This window comes from Ursus arctos, unplaced genomic scaffold, assembly GCF_023065955.2.
Source record: "Ursus arctos isolate Adak ecotype North America unplaced genomic scaffold, UrsArc2.0 scaffold_9, whole genome shotgun sequence".
Classification (NCBI taxonomy): Eukaryota; Metazoa; Chordata; class Mammalia; order Carnivora; family Ursidae; genus Ursus; species Ursus arctos.
The window spans coordinates 68,075,840-68,088,802 of record NW_026623111.1 but is presented as its reverse complement, the minus strand read 5'-3'; the positions used below and the strand labels follow the sequence as shown (position 1 = coordinate 68,088,802).

The window sequence follows — 12,963 nt, the reverse complement described above, 5'->3', positions numbered from 1 at the left end:
GTAACATTTTTTGACTTAAACTTTATTTTATCTGGTATTAGTATATGTGTATTTGCTCTCTTTTGGCTACTATTTGCATGGAATATTTTTTTCAATCCTTCCCATTTTAGCTTGTTTGTGCCCTTGGACACAATTAGTAATTATTAAATTTTGATTAAAATTTTTTTAATTTTTAATTTTTTATTTATTTTTAACTATTCCCTCAAGTTGTATAGGAAACCAGATTTGGTGTTACAGATGAAAGTTATGGTAATACCAGCTTTTACATTAATGATTACTTTTTCTTTTTTAGATGTATTAGTCTCTTAAATCTGTAGAAAACAAAATGTGGTTACAAATCATTGCTATAGTAATACCGGCTTTTGTAATTACCCATGTGTTTACTTTTACTGAACTCTTTATTTTTCCATATAAGTTTGACTTACTGTTTAGCATTCTTTTATTTAACTTTGTAGGACTCTCTTGAATATTTCTTGCAGGCTGGGTCTAATGGTCACAAGCTCTCCCAGCTTTTGTTTATTTGGGAATGTCTTAATTCTTCCCTCACTTTTGAAGGACATTAATCCCAGATATAGTATTTTTTGATTGACAGTTTTTGTCTTTAGTACCTTGAACATATCTGCCCACCCTCTCTGGTATCTGAAGTTTCCGATAAAAAATCTGCTGATATTGAGGAATCCTGTATTTGATGATTCACTTTTCTCTTGTGTTCAAGATTCTCTTTTTATCTTTGGCTTTTGGAAGTTTGATTATAATGTCTTGTTGTGTTTTCTTTGAGTTCCTCTTTTGTAGAACTTCTTGAATGTTTATATTCATGTTTTTCATCAAATTTGGGGAGTTTTCAGTCATTTATTTAAATATTCTCTCTTCCCCTTTATTTTTGTCTTACTCCTCTAGGATCCCCACAATGTGTATGTTGGTCTGTGCGATGTTCCACAAATCTTTTAGGTTCTGCTGATGTTTCTTCATTTTTTTCCTGAGAGTCCATAATTTCCATTGTCTTGTCTTCAAGGTTGATAATTCTTTCTTCCATTGCTCAAATCTGTCCTGAGCACCTCTAGTGAATTTTTCATTTCAGTTATTGTACTTTTCATTTCCAGAAACTCTTTTTGGTCTCTATTTAGTTTTATGTTTCTTTTTTTGATGGTATTGATTCTTTTCCTGACTCCACATCTTCCTGTAGTTCTTTGAGCATCTTTAAAAGACTTATTTTAAAGTCTTCATGTAGTGTAAATCCCTTTAGTTCCTTTTTAGGACAGTTTGTTGTTTGTCTCCTGGCCCCCATCCCAAATGTGTTCCATTGTATGTCTTGTAATTTTTTTGTTGAACACTGGGCATTTGAATCTAATAATGTAGTAGTTCTGGAAATCAGTGTCCAGATTTAATCCAATCCTTCTTTAAGGTCTGCTATTTTTTGTTACTTTTTTCTCTCTTTTTGATTGTTTTAGGCAATCTCTGTGCTGAAGATCAACCTGAGGTATAATTTAAGGTCTTCTTAGGTCTTTTCTGAGCATTTCCCTTGGCATGCATTGTCACTTTCTAATTTTCCTTGTATATATTCTTGTTTTTTATTGTTTTGCTTCTGAAAAGGGAAAACAAAAACAAAAAAAAAAATGAGTGGGAAGGAAGGACACAAGCCTTTTAAATCCTCTGGAAGTCACTTCAGCTAAGAGGGAAGGACTTGCAACAATAGGTGGAAGTGTATTAACAATGACTGTCCACCCCCTTATCTACACCTCTGATCAGAAGCAGTAGTCAGCAATCAGCAGAGATCCCTGATATTTGGAGGACTGGGTCCTTTTTGTCCACCCTGACTCCTGAAAATTGTGCAGGCTCTCAGGAACATGCACACAGCTGCTTACTTGCCACCTGACTGAGTATGTGGGGGTGCACTGCTGCTACTGCTTAAATTGACTAAAATTAAACATCTCAGTTTTTCCCTGGAAATTGCAAGCCTTCAACAGACTCCACAGAGTTCCAAAATAGTTAGATAGATTCTACCAGTGAAATTGTTGCCTAGGTGGGGAAGACAGATTCCTGATGCTTCTATTCCACCATCTTCCCAGAATTTTCAAATTAGATTTTAAAGGAGTTCCTTCACTGAAATAATTAGGTGAGGTAACTTACATGACATTTAGCATAAAGCTTCAAAGTTACTTGTTCTTTTTTAAGTAATAATTTATGTGGTCATTTTACATATGTAGTTTTGGTAAGCTGTAATTACTAATGATATTTTTTCTTTTGGTGCGTTTTTATGTGTTTTTTAATCTCAGGAAACTGGACAATGGCAATTTGAGTGGATTTTGAAAAATGTCTGAAGGTTAGCAGGCTGCATCTACCTTCTGCCTTCTCCCCACTCTTTACAAAAGAATAAATAGGATGTTTGAGAAGAGAGCTATATTAAAAGAAGAGTGTTGCAAATGGCTTCAGAATCTGTGAATGCAAAACAAGCTAGGAATCACTGCACAAAGGGGAAAAGACAGCAGCACCAGCAAATAAAGAATAGGTCTTCAATTAGTGATGGTGATGGGGAAGACTCCTTTATCTTTGAAGCAAATGAAGCTTGGAAAGATTTTCATGGTTCCCTTCTTCGGTTTTATGAAAATGGAGAACTCTGTGATGTCACACTAAAGGTGAGACTCTCTTTTTTTCTTTTTCAATCTCTTTATTGCATTATGAAAACAGGGTTTCTAGAATCACACAAGGCAAATTTTTGGTGCCATACTTATTTGTTACAGTCAAGATGATGTTAGTCTTATGTTAGATACATAAAGGGAGGTTAGCATAAGATACAATTATTGTACTAATTAAATGTTAATATTCATTATTTCTTAGTTAATTTAACTCCTGAGAGTTCTGGAACCTTAAAATGTTAAGTAGTTATAATTACGGAAATTAATAAATTGCTGTTGATCAGTAAGCTTTTAACTCATGAATTTAGAAATTACTTAGAAACTTAGGAAGTCTTGGTTGTTTATTCAGCTGCACTAGTATTTTAGTATATGTTCCCACCTGGTAATTTAACCTCAACTTTAAAATAATTGTCTCTTAAGTGAGACTATCTATACCTGATAGTGAAGTAGTGTCTTTTTCTCTGACAAATAAATAAATAAAATCTTTTTTTCTCTAAGATTTTATTTATTTATTTGACAGAGAGAACACAAGCAGGGGCAACAGCAGACAGAGGGAGAAGCAGGCTCCCCGCTGAGCAGGGAGCCCGATGTGGGACTCAATCCCAGGACCCTGGGATCATGACCTGAGCCGAAGGCAGACGCTTAACCATCTGAGCCACCCAGGCACCCCTAAATAAATAAAATCTTAAAAAAAAAAAGTATTACAACTTAATCTTTTACAGGTCTGTTATTGGGTTTTTTTCTTAATTCTAATTCAACATTTCTTCAACTGTCAGAATTTTAACTGTCATAGAACAACTAAGTCAAATCGGGTTGTGGATAATTTATAATGCTCTGTTCAACATAAACTTCACTTTTTATATTCATATAACTTTGAGGATTATTCTTTGATATAAAGTCATCTATGTTCTTTTATTAGTATGTTTCTTTAGACCATTATTGCTTTTAGGACACACATTTTAGAAAGAGCATTGCACTGGCTCAGTCAGTGGTATGTGACTCTTGATCTTGGGGTTGTAAATTTGAGTCCTATGTTGGGTATAGGGATTACTTAAAAATAAAATCTTTTTTTTTTTTTTAAAGATTTTATTTATTTATTCGACAGAGATAGAGACAGCCAGCGAGAGAGGGAACACAAGTAGGGGGAGTGGGAGAGAAAGAAGCAGGCTCATAGCGGAGGAGCCTGATGTGGGGCTCGATCCCATAACGCCGGGATCATGCCCTGAGCGTAAAATCTTTAGGGGCACCTGGGTGGCTCAGTCAGTTAAGCATCTGCCTTTGGCTCATGACATGATCCTGGAGTGCTGGGATTGAGCCCCACGTTGGGCTTCCTGCTGAGTGGGGAGTCTGCTTCTCCCTCTGCCCCTAACCGCACTCATGCTCTCTTTTTTTCTCTCTCTCTCAAATAAATAAAATCTTTTAAATAAAATAAAATCTTTTACAAAAAGGCAATTATTCAGATTTATTTTGTTATTTATATACATGGTCATTAGCTGATTTTTAAAATTCCAAAATGAGCACCTGTATTAGAAATAACAAGTTTATTGAGCATATATTTACCAAGGTCTTATCCTAGTACATGGAGAGTATAAATAAGCTTGAAATTTGAATAATAGTCTATTCTTGCCTTGAAGGCATTTGAAATTTAGCCAGGAATAGGCACAAACACAGCTAACAATAGTACGATTTAGTGATTATCATTTTTGTGTTATTTTTATGGTAACGTAGGAGAGGATTTACGAATTACGCCTGAGAGGTGATTGGAAAGGCTTCACATAAGAGATTATTATCTTGAGGTCATTCCAGGGAGAGGTAAAACTTGTTTATATATTATTTTGTTTATTAGTGAAAACATTTTAAACAGTATATCCAGTAGCAGGTCTAAAATTATATATGGGGCAAGCTTTTTAAGGGCAACAATTTGGTTGGCTAAAGGATGGGGAAATTAGTCTTGCAGAGGTATTGCATGGCACTCATAATTCTCATGTTACAGATCAACAAGAGTAACATTTACAAAGATGCTTATACTCATGCTTTATGTAGTTTGAGGAAATGTAATTATTCTTATGAAAGATCATAGTTAATTTTACTTAAAGAGGTTAACAGATTATTAGAGGAAGGAAACCCCCTACATCACCTGTTGATGCTGCCACTGAATATGTTTTATTCATATTATTTGACTTGCTTTTTTTTTTTTTGAAACTACATGTTTCTGTAATTTTTTTAAACAAATGTTTATAGGATTCTAATAAATACTTTCAAGACTAAGTGTCATAATTTTTTGGTGTCAGACTTCTAAATGACCAGGTGAGAATAAGTCCTCCAAAAGATTTCTGGGAAGCAAAATATCTGAACTACATTATAGTAGCATACTTCCAAGAGGTAGAAATGATAAAATTATTAGCCTTATAAATGTAACGGATGACTCCTGACTGGAAGGCAGGAGTTTAATCTACTAAAAGAGAAATGATAAAGGAGGAGGTGATTTTATGTTTAACACTTAAGCATTCTCTGTTAAGCAGTGTAATAAATGATCACTTTTACTTTCTGACATTCAAGTAATAAAGTGATATTTTGATTTTTTTCATGTTCAGAAAAGGAGGTACTTAAATATTTATATTTGTAGATCCTTGTTTATTGGATCTCTAAGATGTTATCCATTGTTTCCATTATGCAGGTTTTTAAAAAGATTTTGTTTATTGTCAGAGGGAGGGAGTGACCACGCACAAGCAGGGGGGAATGGCAGGCTGAGGGAGAAGCAGGCTCCCCACTGAGCAATAAGCCCAATGTGGGACTGATCCTAGGTCCCTGGGCTCATGACCTGAGCCAGAGGCTTAACTGACTGAGCCACGCAGGCGTCCCTCATTTCTAAATTTCTGATGAAATGTTCTTTCATTCCTAAATTTCTGATGAAATGTTTTTGGTAATTGATAATTATTTTTATGTACTAGAGCAGAAGAATATAGAAATAAACTTTCAGTAACATAATGAGATTATATAATGTCAAAGGAGAGAATTAATGCATAAAAGCAACATCAAAATATTTGGCTTATTTCATACACATGGCTCAAAGACCTTTTTAAAATTAAGATGGGTATTCTAAAAGGGCACATAGGGGGTGTGATTGTGTGTGTGTGTGAAATATTGAAGTTTTAGTTTATTTGAATCAAATTAAAATAGAATTACTGAAGGACAGGGGCGCCTGGGTGGCACAGCGGTTAAGCGTCTGCCTTCGGCTCAGGGCGTGATCCTGGCATTCTGGGATCTAGCCCCACATCAGGCTCCTCTGCTATGAGCCTGCTTCTTCCTCTCCCACTCCCCCTGCTTGTGTTCCCTCTCTCGCTGGCTGTCTCTCTGTCACATAGATAAATAAATAAAATCTTAAAAAAAAAAAAAAAAAAAAAGAATTACTGAAGGACAAAACCTTATGAACAATATGAAAATAATTTGTGGTCCCTCGATTTATACAGCTTGGGTAAGAAAGCAGTGTTAAAATAATGTTTCACTGGGAATTGTAGAATTCTATTTTATGTAATGGCAAATTGTTGAAGCAGATTTATGTCATGTGAGATTTACAAATATTTGCATAGAAACTAAATCTCAATGGTGGCATATGCAGATATTCTAAAAAAAAATAATTTTAGCCAGTTTTTGAAATGTTTAATATCAGGTTTCAGATCCCATTTTAGGGCTGAAGTGAATTTGAAAACATGCCAAGCTTTCTGCTTTAGTCTAGGTTACACCTTGACTCTCAATAGAATGAATCTAAATCCTGCCTTCTGAATTCTTTTAAAAAATTAGTATAACAGGAATGATAATCTTGTGTTTGTTGAAGGAATATTCATTTTTCCTTCACATTAGTGAAAAAAAGGTCAGGGAGGAACACTTATAAACAAAAGCCTTTATACATTGTAATACGCCTCAGGCCTTTTTCTTTAGAAGTTCTCATTTTAAAATTCATTCCCAAATAATGAGACACAACTATAAGTGTATTATTTAGTCAAAATGCTACATGCAAACAGGAGAATTGGTAAAACACTATCCTATTTCTTGTACTTAATGATTATTTAACATAAAGTGCTGGGAAAACTGGGTACTCAGTACCAGAACCTTCCAGATGGAAATAAAGATGTAAAACAATAAAACCATAGAAATACAGGAATACCTGAAGTTAATATTTATGGGCTATCAGAATGATTCCAATTTTAAGCATAGCACCTAAGGCAGAAGTCATAAAGACAAAGATTTATTTGATTGTGTAAAAATCTATAGGAGGTGAAAAAAAAAAGTACATCATAAAAGAGAAAAGCTGGAAGTATATATGACAAATGACTCAACACTCTAAGTGTATGAGGAGTTCTTACATATGAAAAAAGTCCCAGAAAAAAAGTTCATAGAAGAGATAAAAATAACCCAAAATTAATGATTCAATGACATTAGTAAAAGATAAACTAAAACAATGGGATAGTATTTTCATTCATCAAATTGACAAATATTTTTTAGTAAGTTATCAGTCAAAATATGGCACAAATATTGTAGGTAGATCAGAAATAGACAATTTAGCAGTATATATCCAAACTGCACCTATACTTTGAAATACCATTTCTACTTTTAGGAATTTATCTGTAGGAAATAATGGAGTGTGAACAGATTCAGTGACAGCAAAGTTTACTGTGTCATTTATAAGAGCAAACTATTGGCAGCATAATTTTTCAACAAATAAGGTGGTAAGATTTCAGTGTTTTTTATTATATTATTTCAAAATAATTTAAGAAATGAAAAAACTTTAGTTAAGCTCATAGTAAATACTACTAAATAATAGTTTATTTACTCTGTGCTTCAGTGTTCTCACTAATAAATTGTGGATCGTAATAGTACCTACTTATGGGGCATTGGAACAATTAAGTGAGTTAAGTGAAAAGCACTTAGCGGACACAGTGACTGTAATTACTAATACTGTGTTGTATATTTAGAAGTTGCTAAGGGGAGAGATCTTTTTTTTTTTTTTTAAAGATTCATTTATTTATTTGAGAGAGAGTGTACGCCTCAGCATGGGTTGGGGGGAGAGGCAAAGGGAGAGAATCCCAAGCAGACTCCCCACTGAGTGTGGAGCCCAACACGGGGCTCGCTGTCATGACCCATTAGAGATTACGGCCTGACCTGAAACCAAGGGGTGGATGCCCAACTGACTGAGCCACCCAGGTGCCCCTAAGAGAAGAGATCTTAAAAAGCTCTTATCATAAGGGAAAGAAAAAATTGTAATTATGTGAGGTGTTAGTTACTAAACATTGTGGTAATCACTTCATGATATGTACATAAATGAAATCATTATGTTGTATAACTTAAACTTACAAAATGTGATATGTCAATTGTATCAAAACTGTAAAAAAAACTTTTTTTAAAAAGGGGACTCACAGACCAAATATAAGAATAGTGCTCAAGTAGTGCTAGATGATGTGTGTTGCTCTTCTCATTCACAGAATGCTCCTGAAATTTGAGATAATATAGAAAATCATAATTTATGATTTTAGTATATGTACATTATAGACAATAAGTGGCTTATTTGGAAGAAGAAAATTTCAACTAGCTTAGATTAAAATAAGTGACCAAAGAATTGCATTGTTAAAACGAACACACTAAATCCCTGTGGGTTTTTTCTCTGCTACCACACATGCTCAATGCTGATCTAAAACTGATTTTTATATTAAACTGAATCTCCTTTTGTTTCTTTGTTTTGAACAGGTTGGCTCAAAGCTGATCTCTTGTCACAAACTAGTATTGGCTTGTGTTATCCCCTACTTCAGAGCCATGTTTCTCTCTGAAATGGCTGAAGCCAAGCAAACACTGATTGAGATCAGAGATTTTGATGGTGATGCAATAGAAGACTTGGTAAAATTTGTCTATTCTTCACGGCTCACTTTGACTGTTGACAATGTCCAACCTCTCCTATATGCAGCCTGTATTCTACAGGTTGAACTGGTGGCTAGAGCTTGTTGTGAATACATGAAGTTACATTTTCATCCCTCCAACTGCCTGGCAGTGAGAGCCTTTGCTGAAAGTCACAACCGAATAGACTTAATGGACATGGCGGATCAGTATGCCTGTGAGCATTTTACTGAAGTAGTGGAGTGTGAAGACTTTGTAAGTGTGTCACCCCAACATCTCCATAAGCTTTTGTCCTCCAGTGATTTAAATATTGAGAATGAAAAGCAGGTCTATAGTGCAGCCATCAAGTGGCTTCTTGCCAATCCTCAGCATCATTCCAAATGGTTGGATGAAACACTTGCACAGGTAGGGGCTGAAATAAGATTGTGTATAGAAAAATGAAGTGATATGGAAGCAAATTAGATTGTTTCATTGATCATGAAAAGTGTAGATTATCCAAAGGAATTTGGAAATCTTTGTGTAATACAGTGTGAAAATGGCTTTCTCTACTTTCCTATTTACTCACTGTGCTATTTAAGGATAAGTCTGAATTTGTTACATTTAATTAGAAATGTCATTCTTTTTAACCTGAATGTGGAAAATAGCCCTTTGAAATTGTAGTAATATTTTATTTATGCTGATAGAAACTGGTTCTGAGAAAACAGCTCTAAGTAACTATTGTTTTATAATGAAGTTTCTAAATTGTTGTGAATTAGTTTCCTATCTGGAAAGAACCACAAGACATTACTTTCCATTTTCTTTCCTCACCACAGTGTCACTTCTATAACCTCAGAAACGTGGCTTTTTTTCTATGTTACTTACTTTCTGTCAACAGGACAACCTGGGTAGGGAGATAATAAATAGGCCTTAGAATTACTTTGAAAATAAGTTTGTCAACAGAACCAAAAAATTTGATGATCTCACAGCTATCTTATTTGTGTGTATGCATATGTACTTTTAACTCAAAATTATATTACCTGGTTCGATCATCCCCTTAATCCACTAGAAAATCAATGCATCTTTAAGGGAAGAAAAGTGAGTGCCTCTACTTAAAGTGGGGATGCGTCCCTGATTTAATATATAACCTTCCAAGGTGATCGATTTGGAGAAAACAACACTGATTTATTATGAATGTTTCTGTGTTCAAGCAATGAAGAAATCCCATTTCCATTTGTTCAATCTTGGCTTTAAAAGGCAAAAGAACAAAACATGGCAATTTTGTTTTGATTGTGCCTTTTTTCTAGCAGCAGTGGAGCCTTGTGATTATGACACTACTGTTTTTGGAAGTAAGAAACTTGAATGAATGCAGTTGAATTATTTTATCCCGTCTACTTAAATCTGTATTTAAAGGGGGGAAGATGCATTTAACATATAATCTGATTTCGTTAGTGCAGACCATACTAGAAATCACATTAGAACTTGGCTCATTGAACTTCCTTCACATGTTAGAAAGGCTTTGTGTAGTAAATGAGTTTTAAAAAGACAACATAAAATACTACAAAGTAGAGCATGAGCTATCTATATCTAATTGCAACTTAAATTTTACATCTACAACTCTTCGTGATCTTAGGTGCGTTTGCCGCTGTTGCCAGTTGATTTTCTTATGGGTGTTGTGGCAAAAGAACAGATTGTCAAGCAAAATCTAAAATGTAGAGATTTATTAGATGAAGCAAGAAACTACCATCTTCACTTGAGTAGCAGAGCAGTTCCTGACTTTGAATACTCCATTCGGACTACCCCAAGGAAGCAGACTGCTGGTAATTAAATGACTCATTTTAGCATATCTACTGGAAGAATTATATTCCCAAACTTAATTGTAAGATGGTTAGTACCTGATTGTCTTAAAGTAGTAATTGGCAAGTATGGTTATATGTGAATTCTTACTGGACAAGATTCAGGTAGTTTTACAATAAGCCAATTTTTAAAAAAGCCGTAAGTTCTATGCACTTCAAAGAGCCTGCTTAAATCTCTTTTTTTAAGGTTTTCTTGATACTTCTCGCAGAGTTAATTCCTCTGTCATTTGTACTTTTAGAATATTTGTTTACACTTGTTTTATTTTGCTGTGTTACATTGAAATTTATTTATTTGACATGTTTTGAGCTCTTCAAAGATAAGGAAATACCTTATTCAGGTTTATATCTCTAGTGTCAGGGATGGAACTTAACACATATTTTGTGTTTAAATATTACTAGGTTCTGTGTTTTATCAAAAGAAAGGCACTAAATGGAGTCCCTGGCTGACTCAGTGGGAAGAGCAACATGACTCTTGATCTTGGGGTCATGAGTTTAGCCCCATGTTGGGTGTACAGATTACAAAAAAAGTAAAAAAAAAAAAAAAAAAAAAAAAAAAAAACTTGAAAGGCACTAACTGCATTTAAAATTTGTATAATAGATTGTTAGACTGTTAGAATCTAAAGGTCTTATATTTAAGGAGGCATGCAATTTTACCTTTATTTGCCGCAGTTTTCAGACCGTATTTTCCTAATAGTTCATGTTCGCTTATGTTACTTTTTACAAGTAAAAAAATATATATTTGAGGGATGATGGAAAATAAATGAAAATCCAGGAATTCAGGAAGTGGTACTCTGAACAGAGAGTTTATCTACATTTGTTGCTACCCAATATAATAAATAAAGAGATCTGTGGGACAAACAAAGGGCAGTACTTGATTATGAATAGTGGGGTTTTATCTAGTTAAAATGTGAATGTCATATATGTACTTATGAAGAATCAGTTCTTCTAAATACAGTTGACCCTTGAACAACCTGGGGTTGAACTACATGCATGGGTCCACTTGTATGTAGATTTTTTACAGTACTATAAATGTATTTTCTCTTTCTTCTTATTTTTTTAATCTAAAGTAGGCTTGACACCTAGCATGGAGCCCATGAGAGGCTTGAATTCACAACCCTGAGATCAAGACCTGAGCTGAGGTCAAGGGTCAGATGTTTAACTGACTGAGCCACCCAGGCACCCCTCTTATGATTTTCTTAATAACATTTTCTTTTCTCTAGCTTACTTTATTGTAAGAATATGGTATATAATACATACACAAAATATGTGTTAGCTGACTGTTTATGTTACTAGTAAGACTTCTGGTCAGCAGTAGGCTATTAAGAGTTAAGTTTTGGGGGAGTCAAAAATTATATGCAGATTTTCAACTACACAGGAAGCTGGCATCCATAATTCCTGGGTTGTTCAGGTGTCAACTGTAGTTAACATGGAAAGGACTCTCCTTTTTTTAATAGGGTGATGTTAAGAATTAAATTTTTTGAAGTGTAGGATTTTTTAAGTTGTGAATCCTGTTTCAGGAAGTCAAGATATTTAATGAAATTCCTCTTTAAATTCAGTTTTAAATTTAAACAACACCTTGGTAGCCTGAGTTATATGCATATAGTAGGCATATAGTAGACCTTGTATACCTGATCTCTTACCTGATTGTTGGAACTTATGAGTAGGTTTTAGTGTAGGACTTAGTCCTTACTATGGGATAGATGGTGTTATTCCATTTTATGGATGAAGAGACTAAGGCTCAGAGAAGGTAAAAATATGCCCAAGGCTACACAGAGAAATAGCATAGGAAGGATTTGTATCCTGTTTGTTTCACTTTTAGCTTTTTTCCCTTCCATTCCATGTTCCTAGGTGAACTGTATAGCTGAAATACTAGTTTCTACAGAAAATCTATTCAATGATTGAGATTACATTCTGGGATTGTAATTCCAGCTATGCCATTAAATATTATAATTTGGGGCAGATTTTGTAATCTCTGAAAGCCTATTTATTTATAAACAATTTTGATTTCCATGATCTTTAAAGCCTCTTCCAACTTTAAATTTCTTTGACTTAAAGTATTGATTTAGTTGGAAAAGATGACACAAGCAATTCTGTACATTTTTTAATGCAGTCATTCAGCAAATATTTAGTACCTCCCACATGCCAGGTTCTGGGGTAGACATCAGAAATGCAGATACACATAGAATATAGCCAGCCCTATTTTGAGAGAACTTGCAGTCCAATATAGGGAAATAGACATGTGAATAAATAAATGCAATGAAGTGGTAAAGGGATGTTGATATAAGTATAGTGGGGAACACAAAAGAATGGTTATTTTTACCTCAGAAGGGTTCAGGAAAGGTTTTATAGAGAAACTAAACCTCAGTCTTAGTTTTGAATAATAAACAGATGTTTTTTAGGTTCCAGTTAAGGAAAGGGGTATTCAGTTCATTTTTCATCCGTCGAATGCCTAGTACATGCCAGGCACTGTGCTAGCCCTGATTAGTACAAAATGTTTAACACACAGTCCTAACCTATCTTAGACTCTGGAGACAGATATCAGCATAATGGATCATTTCTGTACTGTGTTAAGTGAATGATAGTTACCAAAAATTGGCTTTGGAACATCAAGG

At 34.4% G+C, this 12,963-nt stretch overlaps 1 protein-coding gene across 11 annotated transcripts in view; it reads left to right on the top strand.

The window, feature by feature from the left end:
* KLHL8 (kelch like family member 8) overlaps positions 1-12,963 on the top strand; it is a 55,517-nt gene that overhangs the window by 26,575 nt on the left and 15,979 nt on the right. For 6 of the 11 annotated variants that reach the window (XM_026509766.4, XM_048211906.2, XM_044388096.3 and 3 more), the window contains 3 exons: positions 2,274-2,633; positions 8,376-8,924; positions 10,129-10,315. In XM_026509766.4, the coding sequence (XP_026365551.2) occupies positions 2,421-2,633; positions 8,376-8,924; positions 10,129-10,315 (949 nt within the window). In that variant the 5' untranslated portion in view covers positions 2,274-2,420. Of the gene's footprint in view, positions 1-2,273; positions 2,634-3,153; positions 3,356-4,361; positions 4,446-8,375; positions 8,925-10,128; positions 10,316-12,963 lie in introns of those variants that run through there. The other 5 variants (XM_048211908.2, XM_048211910.2, XM_048211909.2 and 2 more) reach the window with 3 other exon arrangements.